The sequence below is a fragment of the Pempheris klunzingeri genome, chromosome 9 (assembly GCF_042242105.1).
Source record: "Pempheris klunzingeri isolate RE-2024b chromosome 9, fPemKlu1.hap1, whole genome shotgun sequence".
Lineage (NCBI taxonomy): Eukaryota > Metazoa > Chordata > Actinopteri > Acropomatiformes > Pempheridae > Pempheris > Pempheris klunzingeri.
Genome location: NC_092020.1, coordinates 20,890,256 through 20,912,431, shown reverse-complemented (window position 1 = coordinate 20,912,431; position 22,176 = coordinate 20,890,256). Strand labels below are relative to the sequence as shown.

At 40.0% G+C, this 22,176-nt stretch overlaps 1 protein-coding gene across 6 annotated transcripts; it reads right to left on the bottom strand.

Moving 5' to 3' along the window:
- Positions 1–3,948: 3,948 nt before the first annotated feature.
- LOC139207338 (hyaluronan mediated motility receptor-like) lies at positions 3,949–19,093 on the bottom strand. 6 transcript variants are annotated; one of them, XM_070837028.1, is made up of 8 exons: positions 18,872–19,093; positions 17,113–17,270; positions 14,637–14,893; positions 13,367–13,454; positions 11,563–11,675; positions 10,656–10,808; positions 10,277–10,367; positions 3,949–4,442 (listed from the first exon to the last, which is right to left on the bottom strand). In XM_070837028.1, exons 1-8 carry the CDS (start codon positions 18,960–18,962, stop codon positions 4,404–4,406), a joined length of 990 nt encoding a protein of 329 aa, XP_070693129.1. In that variant the 5' UTR covers positions 18,963–19,093; the 3' UTR covers positions 3,949–4,403. The 6 variants fall into 6 exon arrangements, with proteins under 6 accessions (XP_070693129.1, XP_070693125.1, XP_070693130.1 ...); XM_070837024.1 differs by having other exon boundaries at positions 3,949–4,438; XM_070837029.1 differs by having other exon boundaries at positions 10,319–10,367.
- Between the last annotated feature and the right edge of the window lie 3,083 nt (positions 19,094–22,176).

Below are 22,176 nucleotides of genomic sequence, written 5' to 3'. Positions count from 1 at the left end.
CTCACCGGCACACAAGGACAACAAACATGGTGACTACCCGCACGCACTTTCATGGCTAAGTAACTGACTCGTCAATAGTTTCCATCCATAATCCAAAACACATTGCATGACAAAGAAAACAAGTTCCTCTTACTCATTTTGTACCATTTGACTTTTTCAATATCTTTGTATTAGTGTGACCGCGCTGTGATCATAGTTTGTGGCATTTGGACTTAGGCAACTTTTAAAGAGTGCAGATTAAAAGTTCCAACCCTGATGTGTGTTGTGAAAGGAAGCAGGCACATCACAAATGCCTAATATGTGCTGTGTTTGCTTTATTGTTGCTGCCAAAGGACAAAGAGGAGAACCTCCACTCCCTCTTCAGCACATCGCCAGGTCTGCATTTTGACTTGACTTAGCTATTCATTTTGTTTATGGGGAGCATTCCTCCACATGGGATGTCAATGTTTCTTTAATTGAAGAATATCTTCGTGTTTACATACAGCTCTGCGTCGCCTCACGCGGCATGGGCGTTAACAGCTAAGATCCTGTGCCGCCAAACACGGCCCTCTCAAAATCCTGACACCTAACCCTCGTGTGTGTTTGCTCACACCACTGTTAAACATTTACATACCCATCCAAACAGTGTCAGAGGGAAAAACCGCACCATCCCACTCTGTTTTACATTAGCATGCGGCCGAGCAGTTTGCCTCTTCCTCCGAGAGGGGGGAAAAGTCCCAAAACATCCATAGTAATCAATCTGATGAAACCAAACAGCAGTACACACCGAGGACACGGGAGTAAACAACTTTTAACTCAGCTGGATTGAAGTCTCGTCTCCGCAAGGAGCGTATAAGACGTGACTCTGTGTTTCACTAACATGTCGTCCTTTAGTTTAAGCTCAGGACCGCAAACAACTGCGTGCTGAACATCCCAGACTTTGTTTTGTGAGCACAGACTGAGGGATATTTCTCTAAATGGACCCCAGAGCTCGTAAATGTTTTATAAACGCTTTCAATTCACAATAAGAGAACCTTTTCCAAATCCATGTGGTGCTATTCATAATCCATATAAGCTACATACAGTACATAGGCCAACTTGTACCACATAATCTGTTTGTACAAGCAAGTGCACAGACAAAAGTCACACGTGGAAATATAAGTCTCCCGGTCTCCATTTTAACAAGTCTCACTTTTTTAATGGGTATATCCTGGTGTTAAATATCTTTAATGTGTTTTCCCTGGCTGTGACGACGATTGGACATAAACATGCTATTCTTGCAGTACCTATAATTGTTCTATTAATAACACCTATAATGTCTGAGTCTCGTTCTGCATGGAAGAGTGCAACAGCATTTATTGTGTGCAAACGCGACCTGTTTCCAGCCGCCACACGTTGTTAATCTCTGGCTACACCTCTGCCATTCACAGCCCATTTAGGTCAGACTCTTTTAGCGCTTGGCAGTCAGAGGGCAGGCTGCTGCCGCTGCCACTGGTGTCCCTCGTGGTCGAGGGCGCCGCCGCAAATCTGGGGCCACACCTTTCTGACCAGACATAACGCAGGGTCCTGCAGCCTGACACGTCAAACTGAGAACAGCGTCACCTCGCGCCCCTTTCAATCTCCATCTCACACTTGAAGGCATAATGCAAAATCCGCACACATTTCTTCCTGGTGGCGTTCATGCTCCTGTAGGGGCAAGGGCACATGGACCACCTGGAAGGGCACTTGATTGAGTTGGATACCAGAACTCAGACCTGAACCCGGCCTGTTTCGGCTGATCTCAAGTGAAAATGCCAGATTTCAGACTGGAATCTTCACATCACAACAGAAGATTCTTATTTAATTATGTCCTCTAGACACCCCAGCGGGGAAAAATCAATTACGCACCCTGGAACCCTGAACTACATCAGAATATCACAAAATCGCAAACGCTTTGTTGGAACTCAGCCGGTAGCAGAACTCAAGCTTCAGACTTAATTTTGGTGTCACTCCAACATTTAGAAATGAAAGTGAGAAAATAGAAAATTAAGCATAGAAGTAAATAATTTTTTAAAAAAAAGACACCCTACCTGTCAGACATTTTCTCTACACAGTCTTTTCCCCAGCGCTACCATCACTCTTTTCCTGTCTACCTGTTTGTAGTAAAACGACCTGAATACAGTCCCAAATACAAAGGTAAAAATGTTTTGTCAAATTTAAATTACAGTTTTTCAAAGGACTATATAAATACTGGATTTAAAAAAGGGTTTGTTCTGATGCAGGCTAAGCCAAAACCACATGATGTAGAATGCTGTATTGCTGTGCATAAAGCGTCTCTCACCACCAAATAAGACTTTTAGAATGACTGAAAAGTCATTGATTATAGTGTGTGAACCCACTAAACCCACTACATTTTTCTCACACACCATTAAATGTTATTCTAAATCTTGCCTAAAATCTCAGTGGAGTGGTTGTTTCCTTATAGAGAAGCATCTCAGTTTCCAATTTCTCCCTCATTGCCTTTGTTTATCCATATCTTTCATTGGAGCTTTTGACAGAGTTTAACAGTAACTGTGTTTTGTCGAGCTTGTTAAAAGATATTTGCACCTTTATGTTCCAGAAAACCATCTCGAAATCCTCATATTCCCCAACAGCTTTTTGTTTAAAAGGTATGTGACCCAATTGGTATTCAGTGCAGCATTTCATGCAGAGTCAGCTTCAGTGTAAGTACACCTTAATATGTAGGATTAATTTAGGTGTTCACCCTCATTATCACACAGGGAGAGGTAATGAAATTCAGCGTTTTGGTGGATGACTAAGATGCTGAACTAAACCCAGACTGAGAACTGTTTACAAGACTGAGTGGAAAGTATTCGCTTTTAAAGAAAATACTAAGCATAACCGTCCAGTTAAAGTTATGCTAAACCATGATGTAGTTTTACCACAAAACTTAATTTATTCCACATTTCTGATTGATTGGCACTTTAAAACTGTGTGTAATCCGCTGGACATTCCTTTAAGATAGGTACAAAAAACAGGCCTTAGACACCTGAGACCAGAATTTGCATCCTGCATCCCATGTGCTCTGGTTTATAAAGCCTTTGATTGAGGTTAGGAAAAATGCGGTGGTTTTTGTTGAATATTTTAAAAAGTCGACGCATACTGTTTTGTGCATCTAGACTATGCTGACTTTTTCCAATAGTTAATGAAAACCACAATCTTTTCAGCAGACCTGTTTTGTACCAAGTGTACAGCTCTGGATAATACTGCAGGAAAACAAATGAAATGTGTTGACGGTCGTTTCAGTATGAATATAAACATGCAAAAGCAAAAAACCCCACACGCTGTTACGTGTCACTTGTACTTAATGGCGTGGCGAGTACATTGGAAACTGAGTACAAGGGATCGGCAGTGTGGGATTTGTAGGTTATTTTATCTACCAGATCAGTCAATAAATCTTGTGTCCAAGAACTTTGTTGCTCCCTATATTTCCTGGCAGCATTACATTCAAACCTTAAAATACAGACCTTCCATAAATCAATCAATCAATGCATCTTGTGGTAAATATAATTCAATAGTTTAAATATGAATAAGACGCAATAAAATAGTAGGAAACACCTACAGTCTGAGACTAATATAAAGATGCTGCTCATTGTATTATTTTATCGTTTAATGCTTGATGAAGGTCTGTGGTGCCACTTGGCAGTTTACATCTAATGTTGATATCCATAGTCGCAATATATTGAACAAACAGTTACTATGTAGTGTCACACAATCTATGCTTTTCTGCTTTAACAACACATGTGCATCATATGGTTCACATATGATGAAGCCTCTGAGTGATCATCATTAATCCGAGGCAATGCAACACCTCATATACTTTACAGTTTTCCTGACAAGGGATAGCTGACTGAGAAGTGATGAGATCTGATCATCATAGTCAAGATCTACTTGATTCTCAATGGGGGAACCATCAGTAGGGCTTTTGTTTTCTCTGCATGCCAGCTGCTGCTTCCCTTGTGGGGATTCATTGGCAAAACAACAAAAGAGAACATTCTCAGGTGCTTTTGCTCTTGTTAGTGCTGAAGATTACAAGGTCTGAATAATGGGCAATTACAGGGAAATGTGACTTTAGGAACTTTAGGCACATGTGATGTGCATGTGTCACAGCAAATGGAGGGCAGGAGCACTGTACAATGTGTTTAATTCAGCCATATATCATGAAGCACATTATTTTCAAGACAGGTGAACAATAGAAGAAGGAAAACCGCAAATGTTGGGTTTCACAGGTATGTTTTTCCAAGGTTTTTTTGGGGGGGGTTCGACAATGACTGGGAAGTATTCCACAAAGCTAACCACACACACAAACATCTAGCAGTTATCTTCTGGTTTGCAGGAGGTGGGAAGAGAAAAAGAATACGAGTCCAGGCTCCAGGCTTCTGTCCTCAAGGAGGTTTTTGGTATCCGTTGATAGGGCTCCCTGCCTGAGGACAGAAAAATAAACTGTAAGTGAAGATGACCAAAGACAATAAACATTAAGTGTGTGCAAGAAGGGAAATCAGAGTGGAAATGACTTCAGGAAAAATGTTCCAGTAACTAATGGCCAGCCAAAAGACATCAAGGATAATGTTGGGCCTAATTTGACTGAATCGTTCATGTTTTTAAATGACTAGGTTGCATGTAACTGCTGCTCTAACACCACAGCAATGACCATGTTAATGTTTTTTATGAAAATGTAGTTATGAAGTAGGTTCTAACTACATGTTCACAGAGTTACTTAAAAGGCCATTGACACAAGTATATGCTCTCTCAACACACACACTAGGCCAGGGTTATCCTGCCCACAGAGCAGAACTGGTGTGCATGCATTCAGTGAAATCACTGTAATTCATGGTGGAAGGCACTTTGGCAGCTGTAGCTAACTCTGTTAGAGCCCCATTTGCAACCTCAGCACGAGTTACTACAGCGTGACTCGATCGCATGGCGTTAACCATGCAAAGAGTAGGGGGAATGTCAGTATGTTGTTCTTTTACTAGCAGCGCACCAGCAGCTTGCATCTCAAAAGGTAGTTTGTGATCTCACATTTGTCTACTTTTTGCTCAGAATGATAAAATAACAGGGAGGTGCAGTGGTAGGTTCTTGGTTCTCCGACTTCCTCCCACAGCCCAGACACATGCAGGTTAGCCTGATTAACAACTTGAGCATGAGTGGTTTTCTGTCTATATGTGGTAGCCCTGTGGTCGTCTGGTAACCCGTGCAGGAAATATCATGCTTCTCTCCCAATGTCATTTGGGGTTGGACCCAAACAACCCTCTAAAGGATGAGTGGGTACAAGTAATGGATGGATAGATGATAGAAAACATTTAAATAGGCTACAATATTTTACAGAAGCTGTGCTTATCCGCTTCTCTTCATGAGAACATACATTAAGTTGGCTGAGCAGGCGACGGCACCAACAGGTGCAGTCTGTAGGAATACTGGATATGGTGTCAACTGTTCACCTAAGGTTTGGGAGCGCCATGTGTCCAATACACTGAGAAACACCCAGAGTGCACATGATCAAGCTCTTCACTTGTCGTTAGCTGAAGGGGACCACAGAACCATTAGCTTGTTTAGCAAAATATATGCAAACCAGTAAGAGAAACCCCAGCACTCAAATGTTCGAGGACAGGCCAGAGTGACCGAAGTATACCGAAGTGTACCAGTGGTGAAAGCAGTCATACTGAAATCCCCTGTAAAGTGTCTGATGATGGAGGTGTCTGATCCAGTCCAGCCAAACCATCTTTTCTTGAGATAAAGAAAAAGTTGGTTTGGCTTTTGAAGCATGACATGGTTTTTATGTGATGCTGCTTCAGAAATATATAAAGGCTCACGATCTTAACACATCAGAACCGAGAAGCCTAGGGCTTGAATGAATACAAGAGGCGGCTTATCCCACAGTGAGAGACGTCACTCATGGTGCTCAGAGAATGGCGCAGTTACTTAAATGAATATGTTTTTAGTGTGTGGGTCCTAACTCATATCAAAAGAGCCACTGAAAATGCACTTTGAACAAGTTATATATAACCTGCCCATGAAACAAATGTTCACTTTTTAACCAAATTTGCCCAGCATTAACTCAGACACACTGGAATCTTTTGACCTTCAAACCACCAAATCACGCACACTGGGATATCACTCCCATGTTCCAGTTTTATCTATTTAGCAGCTAAGCCCAATACTCGACAGAGCGTGAATCTACAGTTGATATAAATCATGTCAAAGCTCGTAATGTGTTTTATCATGGTTGTTTCCACTTTATCTCCGGCAGTCCCCGCTCCTCCAGTTACATTTCCTCTCTCCCTCAGCTCTGCAGGGGCCTAAAAAAAAAAAAAAAAGAGCACCCTGCATCATCTGCTCTCAATCACAATAATTATCCCTAAAATGCAGTGCGGAGCCTCTGAGAGGTGAGGGGAATGAAGCACAGAGGCTATTGGCAATCACCTCCCTCCAGTCATTATTAGTCATCTCTCTGCTGCTTTGGAAGAGGACCCAGACGGCTTGGGAGGAAGCCATGTGCAGCCGAAAGACAGTCAGACAGACAGAGAAAAGGCCTGATGTGACTCCGGTGCCCAGAAAGTATCAGCAATCTCTCAAGGCTTTGGCAGCACAACATCTCCTCTGGGGACTGGCAGCACACGAGTATCAGCCTTATGTTCTGTCTGTCAGGCTTCCTCTTATCCACATATTTTAAAACACTGAGCTTGTCACTCTGAAGATCTGGGAGCTTTTAAAAATCCCAAAGCGGCCAGTGAGCACCTTTTGGGTTCTTCAGTATAAATAAAAATCCTTTAGGAGGATGATGCATTTGAGGTCCTGTCAGGATTTGTGAACGCTTCCCGGTGGAGTCCTTTGTGGGACATTGCGGGGTTGCAAAATGGCTTTGCAATCAAAAGTTCCTCAAAGCCATCTAACTTTTTAAAGCAGAAAAAAGCAGACCGAAAAAATAAAACACTGATTAGACTCCAGTGCCCGTGAAGTATCAGTTTTATGAATATTCTGGCAGCCCTACAAGTCCACAGGGGACTGGCAGCCGTCCTCAGATGAATATCCTTGTGTTTTGAATTTCTTTCTGACCCCTGAGATTTGCACTTGTCTGTGAGCCAGAGGTTTTAAAAGACTGAACTGGTCGCTCTAAAGGTAGAGGATCTTTTCTAAAATCCAAAGGCTACTTATGCATCTTAGCCCTAAAAGATTAACGAATAAGCCCTCATATCAGAGCTACAGTATGATCCCTCTCTGATGAGCTCTTCTTTCGTTGTATAAAGACTTCAAATATCCCTCTTAAGGCTTGTTAAAATTTTAGATTAGAAGCATTTCATGAATTCGGATCAAAATTCTCAGGCATTTTCATTTGAGTCACTTGAGTCTGTTTTTTACAGTTTTGACCATAATTTTAGTTAGGAATTTTACTGCTGAGATCTGGCAACATGTTGATCACTATCACTACAAGACCTCAGGCAATCAGACAGTTTTTAAACATGCAAACAGTTTAGCCGGATTGTTTAATTGTCTGTTTTCTGGGCTAAACTACAGTGAGCACACCAGTGTGATGTTAATAGTCCCTCACTGCTCAGGAAATCTCATCTGACCATTCGTGTTCCTGATCCCCACAATGACCTTTGTGAGTCTAATATAATTATTACTGATGGAAAGAGTTGCCAATAGGTACAAAATAAAACCCAAGTTGTAACTGACTAGAATTCTTTTAAAGACTCATCATTTTTATTGAAAAATTATAGAATTTTAAAAAGTGATGGATCAGTTTTTACCCAGTTTTTTACCCCAATGTACACACAAATTGGTGTTTTTCCAGCTGAAAAAAGACACTAATTGTCATAAGTAAAGACCCAATGCAACAAGAACAGGTTATAAATTATTTCAGTAATTCAAATTAAAAAAAAAGAGTGATGGAGTGAAACACAAATAAGCTGCTGATTATACCCCCTCCCTCCACATAAGTTAAACAGCAGACGTTTGAAAAAGTGTTTTTCTAAAATTTCATTTAAACCCAACAATGCTACACTGTTTTTATTGCATTTTCGCTAATTATCACTGTTAATTCTCAATATTAAAATAAATACACAAGAAAATGATGAGCTTTATTCATAGTTCTGCCACCTGGTGGCTGTTAAGTAACATACTATACTGCTGAAACTGTGCGGAGTTGTATGTGCTTGTTAAAATACACAACAGACAGACAAAATAAAAGCACTGATGAGACTCCTTAAAGATTCAGAGTTATTTGAAAATCCTGGCGCCACAACGAGCCCACTGCGGACTGGCAGCTGTGCCCAGATGAATATTAGCCCAGTGTTTTGGATTTCTAATATTTTGTCCTGGAGATCTGAACATGCCTCCGATCCAGTCATTTTAAAATGCTGAACTGATCTCTCCAAAGATAATGAACCCTTCTACAACCTAAATCAATAAGTACAGTACGAGCAGAAAAACCTGAAGGAGGTGGCTCCTCTCCAGTAAAAGGACAGCATTGGTTGATGGTTGGAACAGTTTGCTGTTGTTTTTAAATCTGAAATAATGCCTTTATTTGCCAAATGGGGCCGGCAGAAAGACGTTATAGCACAACGCTGACATATCATGACCTTTTAAGCTGATGTGTCAAAACTGCTAGCAAACAGTTGCTTATTCAAACATCCAGCAGACACTTTATCATTCAGATTATAAGTCATGTTTATGGCCACCCAACGAACGTAAGATGAATATTCGCTCTCTTTTAGCTCTATTTTTGGTCTCTACCAACTCTTGAGGGAACTATCTGGCTCTTTAACTGCTAAATGCTCTACTATGTTTACCAGTTAGTTGCTAATTGTGTCTGTCTGCTGTTTGGTGCTGAGCAGGTAGTGTACAGAGGGTTTTTAGAGCTTCTTGCCTGAAACCAGCTGCCTTCTGTGGCTGAGATCACTGCTTTGGGAGCAGTGAGAGTGAGCTTAAATAGTCAAGTTGTGGGCCAAATGAACCGAAATTCGCTGTAAACCTCATTAAAGAGATAATTCTCTGTAGGTTCATCACTATAAGCGACCCCTTTCACTTTGTTATTTGAAATATTGCTAGTATTAAAATAATAATTATAGCTGCTTTAACGTTCATATGCTTACATAAAAACTCTAACGAAGGAGGATGGGGTGGATGTATCGGAGTATAAAACTTGTGACCAATTCCTACTCCAAAAGCTTACGGACAAATATCAGGGTCCTTAAGGAACATTCTGCGGTTACCCAGTGACTGCATAAAGGCAGCCTTTAAAAGACGAAAAACAAAGATGAGACTGCAGTACCCATGAAGTTTCAGAGCTCTGGCTGTGTGACAGCCCCTGTAGGGACTGGCAGTCGCGCCCTGATGAATATTAGCCTTTTTTTGGATGTCTTCTGTTTCAGTTTTCAGATCAGTCCTTGTCTTTGATCCAGAAATGTTTAAATACAAAAGTGGTCGCTCTTGAAATAAATAAATAAAATAAAGGTTCATCTGACAGTTTGAGTAAAATAAGAGAACCACCAGACGACTCTCTCCGTAACTACTCTGATAATTGATCAATAGATTTAGTGATTCATCCAGCAAAAAAGGCAACCACTTTTTCCAAACATCTCAAATATGAGCATTTGATGAATGTATGTAAGATACTGAACTGAATATCTTTGGGGGGTTTTTGTTCCAATGAAACAAGTCATTTGAATCCATCTTCTGCGCCTGTGGGTATTTTTTCAGTACTTTACTCTCAAGTACAAAGCAGTCAATCAAACAATGGAGAAAAAACAAGAAGGTTATTCAACAATGAAAGCAATCATTTGTTGCATTCCTGCTTCATACATGAGAGTTTTGTTGAAGTCAGAAGTGCTGGAGCTTTACGGCTCCATGTTTGGTGTCTAGAGAGCTTTCAGTAACCCCTCAAGGTGCCTCAAAGCCTCTATCGCTTTTTACAGTCTACAGATAAACACACTTAGCCACCCCTGTTCAAGATGTAACTGTAATTTCTGGGAGAATAGACAGCACAGAAACTCCTCCGGGGATTGGCAGCCATACTAAGATGAATATTAGCACTCCCCAATAAATCTCTAATATTTCACCCCTGAGGTCTGCACGTCTCCCACCTACAGATTTCAAACCACTGACCTGGTGCACTATAACATGTAGACAGATAACGCAGCACGTTTAGGCTGAACGAACACAGTGGCAAGAGTTTGTGAACATGATGAGACCTTTACAGTTAGTTTTTTTTTTGTCTGCCACTCAAACCTATTGAGTATAAAAATGAAACTGGAACCTGGTTAAAGAGCTCCTCATACAGCGTGTTTGACTTCTTCACCTGAGACTCGAGGTCAACCACTGCGTCTGCATCCCACGATGTTATACTGCTTCAAAAGAAAGGCGGGTTAGACGTGTTGTAAATACCGCGTAGATTCATGTCATACTGGAAAGCATGTAAGGGTGTGCCAAAGTGGAAACTGTACAAAAAGGATGGGAGGTGAAGAGGAATTTTGTTTTCTTTATTTCATGCCCGGTGGGAGTGTTTTTAAAACACTCCAGAGCTGAATTCTGGCACAAATCGTATAGCTTTATCATAGTTCTACATATTCTGCTTGTTACATCGATCTACCTGTCTATCTGACCTACTTTATTCCTCGCTGTTCGTTCTTCCTTACCCGTCACAACATTCGGGATCCTGTAGGGGACAGAGGACGCCCTGTGTGGGACTGTCATCGCGTGAACTCTCCTTCAGTTTCTCAGCCTTCTTTTCCAGCATCCTGACCTGTCCCAGCAGAGCATCTCTCTCCTCCATCAGGCAAACTTTGAATCTGTAGGAATAGATTTGTTTATGCACAGTGACCAGCTGAGCGATGAAATAGATTCACGCCCACGGATTCTGCGTCATTTCATGTAAGTCAGCTGTTCTTCAACACTACAGTGTACAAAATACAGTGAGTGAGAGTCTAATAAAACTGAAAAGGAAGCCGCAATAAAAGGCCCGGCTACATGTGGAGACCTGTAGGGTGGGTCACTTCCCTGAGATCAGATTAACAGCCTTTACTAGCAAGAGGCAATACTCAAAATATGTATAATGTGCAGCTTCAGCACCTACAAGGAGGAGTATTTGGTGGGGAGGTTAATGCGTCTTAGCAGAAGAGCTCGTTCTTTCTAGAGATATTTATTCTCCAAGCCTTCACATTTGTGTCCTAAATGGAAAATAGACACATACAGTATGTACAATTTACACAATTTATAGTGATAAATAACAACCAATCCTCATCCATCAAAAAAAGAAATAGAATAGAATAGAATAGAATAGTTTTTTTTTGCCAAGAGTCTAATGAGAAGATTGACTCCACTCTCACATCTGTACAGTAAATGTGTCTGAAGCTGGTTAGCTTAGCCTAGCTTAGCATAAGGACTGGACACATTACGACACATGCTTGAAGTTTCTCTTGGCTGGGGTTGTCACCTTTTTTAATTTATTGGTTTTTTGGGTTTTTTTTTTTGTACATCAGCTCCAGTGTATCAGATGCTGTGTGTAAAAGTCAGTTTGATCAGATTCAGGAGGGAAACACCCACCTCTTCACACAGCACATCCAGTAGCGCTGCTGCTGACAGAGCCACTCAAACTGCTCCGCCGTCTCCTGTAGTTTCCTCAGGCTCCCCTCATTCTCCTGCTGCAGCTCCCTCACCTCAAAGACAAGACAACGCCACTTTGTTCAACCGTGGAGGTGCTCAAGACAACAGAAAAGCAGGAAATAATGAGTCTGACAGATGGCACGGGCCCTTGTATTCAGTGTCACAATAAATAACTAACTCGATCCACCATGGACAAATGTGCTCATTAAGTTTTTCACCAACACGGCAGTCTGATGTTTTGTTCTGTTGGATTTGTGCAGCTGTCTCATAGCAGAGATGATTATAAATGAGGATTGTTCGCTCTGTGATGGACTGGTTGAAGCAAAGGCCAGTTAGGGAGCGAGTCTTTGAGGCCAAGTGTAAATTAAAGAAATCCTGACAGTGTGTAGGAATGTTTAACTAATGCCCAGACTCAACACACATTAATACAAGCTTATTGCCAGCAAAATCTGAGTTATAATCTTCTCTGGGGTGGCTGTAGATTTTAAGATTTGGCCACAGCGCATACGTTTTAACCCTGAGGTTCAACGTTTCAGGAAATTAATTACTGGAAACATCACAGCAGACTTGTTATTCACTGTGTTTAACTGGCACATTGACCTGGACTAGCCTGAGGGAAGCACGAACACTGTTAATCCATTACTTCTGATTGGAAGAGCTGGCAGCAGGATGATGTTGCGCTGCATTACTTGTGGGGGAGTTGGCTGCAAGCTTGACACAGAGAAATACTTCACATCATTACAAAACCATTAAAAGTCCATTATTTATCTGTTTATGCTCAGCTAGACACTAACAAAGAAATGTTGAACAAAGTGTCAAATCCTGACATCTGCTGGACAGAAGTGGTGCTACAGCTGCTGAGCGGCAGATTACTTTGGTGCATTTTTTTGTATATTTGCTGGGATCTAGTCAGATTATTGCTACAAAAGATAAAGCAACTAATAAATTATCGTGTTATATTATCAATTATGATATATGGCAGTATATTAAGTACTTAAAAGTAGCCCCACCATTGCCAGTTGCCACATAAGTGATGCTTACAAATGAATACATCACTAATTATAAAAAGTAATATAATATATATTATAGTATTTAGTTCACATTACGCCAAAGATGGACATTTAAATCTCACAGGATCCTTGATACACCTGTATGACTGTAATTTTAACATGTAATTGCTTTTAGCACTCAAGCAGTTCATACTAATTATTTCCTTCATGTCACTGGAAAATGGAAATGACTAAACTCAATGTTGTTAGTTTATAAATGACCTGATATGAATTTGATTTTCTAAATACCAGCTCCAGAGAGCTTTTGTCTACCTTTGCATACTAAAAGACCTTAAAGGTGTCAATAAGTGGGCACATGATTTATTTAGTTTTTAAAGGAACAGTTCAAGCAAAATGTGCACCTTGAATAGAGCTGAAACAACACATCAACTAATAGATTAGCTGATTGACAGGTAGTCTATGGTACGCTATTTTCATAATGGATTAAGTTTTGTAAAAGTTTGAATGTGTCAGCTTGGGTTTCAGGAACGTCTGACGGGCATTAATCACGCAATGCTCAACTGAGTAATTAATTACTCCAGAAAAGAATTGATGATGAAAATCATCCTGCCTGAGTGGTTTAAGACGTTTCTACAGAGGTTGTGATTCATTTTGACACTTTAATTTTTTGCTTTGTCAGCACAAACGCTACATAAATTTTTTACACGTTTCTATTCTAAACTTTGTTCCCTTACCTCCTTTTGATGAGCGGTGCGTACATTTTTCAGCTCCTCCGTCAACGTTTTGTTGATTTCTTGTAGCTCCTCCAACTCCTCTGTCTTACTGTTGGTGATAAATACAAAAAGGTTTCATCTCTCTTGTCTGTGTGGACTCTTTACTCGGAGCCAGTTTAGTTTGAGTAGGACATAGAGCCATATCAATGTAGTTGCCAGCATCATGTCTGAAAGTTGCCATTACTTTAAGCTGACCTTTAACTGACTTTATATAATGATTCTTACATTTTGGTATTCTGCCGCACACTAATATCGACACTTTCTATTTAAAAGGCTTTAAGAGCAATATATGATTCTTTGGTGCTTCGATTGCTCTTAACTAAAATAAGGTCTTTATAGGTTTTTCTTCCACAGATGTTTCTATTCATCAGGATTTCTATTTTCAGCCATCTATGACCATTGCTACTTACACACAAGCAAATGATAGTGATTTTCATGTTTCATATCAATGCATCCGACGTTATAGTCAATGAAGGCGAATGTGAAAATGTAAATGTCAAACTCTGTGCTAATGTTAGGACTTTATTTATCTTCTGACTTGTGAATGTCATGATAACGATAACGTATTCCGACACTAAGCCGACTCTCCACAGGGATTCAGAGTCAGCAGATTGAGGAATGGCGCTGCATTTCTGCTGACTTAAAATCGCAAGTCCGTACTTCATGTTTTTATTCAGTCTTGAGACAACAGTTTGAGATGAAGTTTGTCTCTGTGGGTTTGCAGAGCATCTGGTGACAGCTTCACTTGGCTTCACTTTGCAGGAGATGGTAATCAAACGGTGTTTTTTTATTCATTTGGATGTTTCTTTTCTTATTCTGCGGTCTTATGTTGGTCTTTGTATTTTGTTCAGTTTTAACAGCTGGATGGGACACGGAGGAATGTGTTTAAATCAAACCGTCAACAAGGTTACCACAGCCATCTCTCAGGTATTTCCTCCACACCTCAAAGCTTTGACAGCAAGTCCTCATCTGTAAAGGTTTCTGCTACGCTGTTAATTAAAAAGTTGTGAACCCTCATTTTAGTAACATCACTACTGATGTACACTCATAAGTGGATATAGAGCACAATGAACTTAAGACTTGAAAGGGATCGCTACCATTATTAATAAAAACTGTTCAACTTTCTGAAAAAGATGTGATTTGCTTCAGTTTCATACTTTATATCTCATAAATATCGTATCGGTCTTAATTTGCCCCATAACTCATTCACATAGACGTTTTATAGACCCACCTGCGCAGCTCTGCCTCCAGGCTCTTGGTCAGTACAGCTCTCCGCTGGGCCTCAACGTGCAGCTCTGCCTGGAGGCTCTCTGCCACCACGGCTCTGTGTTGGGCCTCAGCATGCAGCTCCTCCACCAGGCCCTCCAGCTTCTCCTCAGAGCTCTGCAGATACTGCAGCTGTAAGCCGACCTGCTGCAGCAGCTCCCCATCCCGGCTGCTCTCCTCCACCAGCAGGACCACACGTTGCCGCAGCAAGACCACCAGGTCCTGCAGGGGAGACGCACTGAGATTCACTCACGCGCATCCTCAGCTACACGCATGTACAGAGTCACATACCTTCTGTAGAATGTTTTTACACAGTCAAATAGTATTCCATGGCTTTTGGGCAATTTTCAAAACTATTTCATGCTTTCATCCACTATTTTATAGAATGTATTCAAGTTTTCTTTTATGTATCTGCTGAATTCTCTGACTTACAGAGATAATAGCTTCATCTCATGTAGTGCAGATGCTTACATGAAGGCACCTGCCCCCAAACACAGGCAGAACATACATAATTTACACACATTAACATGCATATTAATATGTTATTACACAGCACTTCACAGACTTTTTAAGACCTGCCTGGAGACATTATGATCTTTCACAGGCTGCACAAGTGATATCAAACACACCTATAGGTCAAAGAGTTTGTGACAAGCCCAGACGTGATGTTATATCAAATCTATGTAGGGAAAGAGAATGACTCACACTCTCCAAATCTCTTCTGAAACATCTCAATATGATTTCTCACTACAAATACAAATGTCTTTATTGTCATTGTACATGTACAATGAGATTCAGTGAGCAGTGCCAATCTGTGTAGGAGAAACATTAATAGAAACTATTGGGAGCTATTAGGAACGTAACCAAACTATTTCCAACTAAGGTTTGGGTCACAAAATAAATCTTAGAGATCAAAAGATACAAAGCAACACCAGTTTTCTCTCGTTTCTACTTTTTTCCTGTGAGTTACTGGATCCAGGCCTCTAAAAGCATTGAAATAACAGAACAGAACAGTCGGAAAAAGGAATAAAACTTCTCTTTAGTTAATCTGCTCACAGCACATTGCTCAAATCTAAGCAACCTGTGTCGAAGAGCCAAAAACCCCAGAAGGTTGGTAACTACTGCCAAAGCCTCTTCATTTACAGCATGTTAACACTGGCACTTACTGGTAGCCTAATTCCAGTGTAATTTCAGTAATTGCAGCATAGGTGGCCGTTGGTATGGTCATGCCCATGTGCATTTAAATTATGTACTGTAATGAGGTTAAACACTACAAGGTGAAATGACACATTTTTAAAAAAAATAACTTCTTGGACTTCAGGTAAGTATTTCCTAACAAGGCTCCAATTAAGGTTAAAATAGAGCTGAATGTTGTTTGGGAATCATGATTAGATGAAAGGAGTTGCTTATAGTGACGAACACCTTGAGAATTATGAGCTAACTTTGCAGCTCTGTGTGCTTTTTAGCCTTTTTTAACCAAGAGTTTTGATTTCACTGCGTATTTGCTGTCTGGTTTCATCTCAGCAATCTCATTCCCAACAGAAGCTGCAGGTTTTTCAGGTGAAAAACAGCTGAGATGAACCCACTGTACACAACCTCTCCAGCACCAAAAAGCACATAGCGTTAGAGAGAAGCTGGTGAAAAAGTTGGCTTCTACAAATAGCTGCTAAAGAGAGTTGGTGGAGACCAAAACAGAGCAAAAAAAGAACCTTGAATATTGGACATCAGTGCAACAAATGGACAAAAAAAAAGACTGCAGATGAATGCTAATGTTGCTCTGTTTGTGCTGAATGCCAATAAGAAGTGAAAAAGAATCACACAATGCAGCTTAAAGTTAAAAAAAGTGTTAGTCTTCCTAACATTTGAGTCCAAATTACTAATATAAGTCTGTATTAGTTAAGGCTAACACACTAGCTTGCTAGCTTTCCTTCCTCAGGCTATTTGATTGACAAGAGAAATGACATTCATAGTTTATTCATATTCAATTTATTCAGATTTCGAATTGAGTTCCTTCTTTGCCATCCATGATTGACAGTAATTATAAAAAATTACTACTCTACTACTTTAAAATGCTCTGTTAAAAAGCTGTGAACACAATAGCATATTATCACCTTTTAAGTAGACATTTGTCTACGGTTGTCGACAGTAAGTAACATTGCCATTCATTCAAAGTTGTGTTGTGTGTCACCATGACTGTAAGCCCAATATTTACTATTTACTATGTTTTGGTCTCCACCAACAATGAGAGCGGTGAGAATGAACCAAAACAGTTTAGTTGCCATAAAACCAAAACAGTAAGTTGGACATTCTCTATAGATCAACTGCAAAGCTGGGGGATAATTCTCTGTGGGTCTACAAGTGACTCTTTTTTATATACACATGCATTGTTAATGTGAAAATATTGATTGACTGTGGTTTGACTCAAACAATAAGTAATTCACCTGTTGATGGTGGATCCTCCCGATGAGTTGGTCCTGTTTCATCCTCAGCTCCATGTTCAGCTGCTCCTGGTGGTGGAGTTGAGCGATCGCAGCTTCCAGATCATTTTGCAGCTTCCTCTCCCTGTCTCTGGACACCAGAAACTCCCTGTCGAGCACTGCTGCAGCCACAGAGAACAGACCAAACTTAGGCTGGCCACACCACACCATAGCTGTAGATGATTTTCATTAAAACAGAAGATCTGCTGAATGTGTGCCACTTGGACGTGTTTTAATGAAAGCCAATGAAAAAGTACGTTTTGTACTGCCTGCAGCATAAAATAACCATAATGTTTTAAACCATGACACTTTAAATGTAGGGTTGTATATCAGCCGCTGACATATCTGGCAAAAACATTCCTCTCATTGGAGTTTTAAGGAATTCCCACCACCCTCACCTCATCATTGCACTCATGTGGAAGTTAAGTGTCCCTGATACTTTTCCCACACATTTCTGTTGGATCTCTGCTCTTCAGCCATCCTCAGCTCTCATGAGAAAATGTCACTTTATTGTCCACATCATGTAGAAAGGGTCTGAAATCATTATTGTGACTCCTACTCCCCATCAGCAGAGGTTCTGTTCAGTCTATTACTTTGTATTTTATTGCATATTGTGGGGCGCTGTTCAGTTTTAGCTACATGTGCTGCTGTTATACTTCAGAAATGTCCCTAAACAAAGAAACTCTTGACAAACAGAAGAGAGATTTTTAATCAAAAATATTAATCGTATTTGACTCTGATAGTTCACAGCTGGCAAATCAATCCTTGATGTATTATAGCGTTGCGCCATGATTATGAAACTATCTGGAAATGGTGAGGTGTGGCTGCTGCTGTGGTTGTTTAAGCCATTACAAAGTAGGATTACAATCCTTTTTTGCAGACATTAAATGAATTCATCTGCAGCTAAGACAGTTTACACTGGGAAACCCCCATGGTAGAGAAACATGATAGAGTGCCCTCTTCAGGGGCCCAGTGTGCAAGAAAACACGATGAAGTGTCCAGTAAGTTATTTATCTGCACTACACACTGGTTTCCACTTCAGACATGTTTCACTGGTAGCTGCTCAAACCTCATCTGATTACTTGTTATTAAGAGTTATTGTGACCGTGGTGTGTTGCAACAGTTCATAGAATAATTGTCAAATGTTTCGTCTTTTTTTTCCCCCCCATTAATCACGACAACATTGAAATTGTAAATGCGACCAGATGCACGCACGTTTACATTCTTAAAGACACTTTCACTTTCAAGTTATGACCTTTGAGCCAAGTTTTATTATCTGCAATGAACAACGTGCAAAGAAACTACGCATGTACCAAGAAAATGTTAAGCCTGAGCATGTAGCATGCATGTTTGGATTTAAATGTGAACAAAATGCATTCAAAAGCCCATAAGGGAAGTTTGAACTTTTAGATAACACCGTATCATGTTTGTTAAATTACTCATTAGATTGCATTTTTCTGGAACTGTGTATTATAAGATATTGGGTGGATAATTTTTGGTTATTATAACACTGTAACTTAATCTGGGTCTTTTCCAAATTCAACTTTGAGCTAAGCGAGTTGCTGCTGCCTCAAGCACAATTAATACAGTTGTGAGTTCAAGGAGACATAAATAAGACAAAAAAGGAATAATGGCAGTTACACCAGACTGGACCTGTATACTCCAGTAAGCTCGGAAATGTAAATGTGTAACTTTATTCTGAGAGTTCAAAGTCTCGACTTACCTTTGTCATGAGCCAGACGGGTGCACTTGGCCGTCAGATACTGGATCTGACTGTAGTCTTCGTTCCTGTGTGCTTGAAAAAACCTCCTCATGCTCGCCTGTGTCTGAAGTGCTCTATCCAATCTAAACCATCTTCCACCTTCCCATGGCCCTTAGCGCACGACGGGTGTGTCGCATATGGTCAGGTAGGACCCAGTGTGCACAGCCTGTCTTACAGAAGTGTCTGGAGCACACACCCTTTCACAGAGGGCAAGTTTAAGCATTAATCCAAAGTGCTGTTTTCACAACACAGAGGCGAGGTGTGCTTCTACTGTGTGTGTGCTTCTGTGTGTGTGTGTGTGTGTGCGTGCGCAGGCCTTTGTTGTCATTAAGCTCACTGCTTGAATAAATAGCTTAACTATGAATTGTATCATGCACAACTTGAGGCCTTGATCTGGCATTATATGCAAATTTAATTTTAAAACTCCCCCAAAGGCAACGAGTGCTGCAGGAGAGAGCCGCAGCAAGTCGGGCATGTTGTGTCTAGCAGGGAGACGTCTTTGTAGCAGCCGCCCCAGGTTAGTACTTTTATTATAATATAGGATTGCATAAGCAATTTCATGGAGGGAAATACCACTGGCATTTAATAACATCTAGTATTTTGTATAAATCAGATGTGCTAGTATAATGTTTTTGTAGTTTATGTGCAGGATATTGTATGTAGAAAATGTCTCGAGATGCTGCACCTAATTCATTTTTGATATATGATTGTCTGTCATCAGTCGTGGAATGTAACTAAGTACATTTACTCATGTGCTGTACTTGGGTACAAATTTAAGGTACTGAAATACATTTATCTGAAAGCTTTAGTTACTGGTTACTTTAAAAAGTAATTCATTCATTCAAATTCATTATTTAATGCCAAACATATGAAGAGTTTATAAAATATGATGTTTTGTTATAAATTAGCACATTATTGGTTGCAAATGTGAGAATTTGCTGCTTTTTCTTTCAATTGTTTTAATTTCTTTTTAACAGTTCTGAGGTTTGAACTATTCGTTGGGTCACCGGGACAGCATTTCTCAATATTCACTCACCACTCTTAATTTTTAGGAACCAAACAATCAATCAATCAATTAATTAATGGAGAAAATAATCAGCAGATTAATCCATAATGAAAATAATTATTAGTCAGCACTGAGCTTGTGGATACATTTTTCCTTCAAGGATCATTATGCATCCCAGACTTTTCTTTATTCTGCTGCTTGAGTTTCACTAGTTTAGTGTCCCGTGATGGTGAACAGCATTACAGGGACTCATTCATCACTACTTTTCACTTTCTAGCTTCATAACAAAATTATTGTTACAAATTACAAATTGTAAAGTGATAATATAACCTTTAACCAATAAAAGCTTTTGGTGTTATTCACCAGGCAGAAGAGGCCACATGAAGGATAGAAGAACTGTTCAAATATTCTCACTGCTTAGTTGTGGCTCATCTGTGGTAATTACGTCTATAAATGAGACACTGGTATGAACCCTTTGTCTGAAAAATATGATAACAGTCTAATTGCTGCTGATGTGCTTACTATCACGTTTGATACCAGCAGAGGGAGACAAAGCACAGCAACTCCTCCCAGTCTCCTAAACCTGTATTTATTTTTTGTGTGTGGGTATAAATCAATGAATTTATTGGTTGTTCATGTAAAGGTTGTTTTCAACCTGTTAGTTTTGCTTCTTCAACTAATTCTGTGCAAAGGCAGTAATGTATCCTGCAGCCATCAAGTTCTTGTTATCAGTCTTTGGTTTTTACTGTTGTACGTTCTTTGCCGCCCTTACAAGAGTACATTTCTGGGCATCCAGGGGCCAGTTCCAACAGGTTTATAACACACTGTTATGTAGTTGTGTGTGGATATAAGGATAGAACTACTGTTTTTTTTTCTATAATGTCATCCATTATCTACTCATACAGCAGTCTCCTCCTACAGGAGGACTTTTAGTTGTTCACAGACACATCAATAAACACGTTGTCTCGTTCAAAACGCATTATAGCGTGTCATAAATCATTCAACAAATCATCACTTCCTGACTGTACATGCTAAATATAGGGACTTAAACTGAAGTGTAGCCAAGTTGTTGAAATGATCCACTTAAATTGCTGGTGTTGGTGCAGGAAATTCAAGCTGATTTCCCTTCAATATGAAAGATTTAAGATGACTAAAAATCATCACTGAATGCCCTCCTTCTAATTGGCAAGATGAGATGTTTTGGCTCTGTTTTTTCTGTCTAGTAATGGGCTGTTTCTCCTGAGGGCACCGAGTGCTGCTCACCAACAAGACAAACTAACTAGGCCATGTAGATGATATCAGTTAAGCTTATTTCTTGTGAAGTCTTTTAAAAAGAGTGAGCTTATGTCTGACACAGCCCAGTCTTGCCTGCAAAGCAAATGCATCTGTAGTCATTCAAAGGAGAGGATGTTCAAAAATGGCGTTTATTAAAAAAAAAAGAAAACCACCATGCTGACTCCTGCCTCTTCAACACAAAAGTTGTAGATAAAAAATGGCGCTGGACATGAACACAAAGCGTCCCAAAAAAATTAAATAAATACAACATCCTCCCAAATCTGTGAGAAACAAAATGTAACATCTCTCCTAAAACAGGAACACAGAGACACCCGTCCAGCAGCTACACACCAGATTCTGTCACATCGGGGAGGTAATGTCGGACTACAAAGCAGAAAGTCAGAGAACCTTTGACAATTTGAGCTTAAAATGCACACAGTGTCCTACAGACGTTCACGTCTCAACACAATATGGAGTAACCCTGCTTGTCCATCTGGAGACTGGCTTACAGACCACCACCTGTGGGTAAATCTACTGTTAAGAGCAAAGAGATTCAAAGTGGTGTTACGTAATAATATGCACAAATCATGTCAGTAGTTTTCAATATTCAGTAACTTGGTTAAATACATTTTTCTAACCTAAACTAAAAAGCTGCCATCATTACGGTGCTTTTAATACAATCAGTGAGGTTGTGATCTCTGGAAGAGCTAACAGACGAGAAAGTTCAAAAATATCATAGCTGAGTGTGAAGTGTTAATGCTAGTTTGTAGCACTAACACTCAGATGTCGGTTAGTATTTTTAGCCTCGGGTTCCTGAGGCAGATTTCCAACACTTCTCTCTCCCAATAGAGTTTTTAATTCATGTGTGAGATGACAAGTTGTGGTTTTAGAGAGTTTGTGCTCTAACCATTTCTTGGCAAACGACAGTTTATGCAACAATTTATAGTAAATGCACATAAATCCTTCTAAATCCACAAATTGTCAT

Coding starts and splice junctions, on each gene's coding strand:
- LOC139207338 (XM_070837024.1), bottom strand. CDS start 18,962: ATGAGGAGGTTTTTTCAAGCACACAGGAACGAAGACTACAGTCAGATC. Junction 14,894..17,112: donor GGAGGATCCACCATCAACAG/GTGAATTACTTA, acceptor TCTCCCCTGCAG/GACCTGGTGGTCTTGCTGCG. Junction 11,676..13,366: donor GCACCGCTCATCAAAAGGAG/GTAAGGGAACAA, acceptor CTTGTCTTTGAG/GTGAGGGAGCTGCAGCAGGA.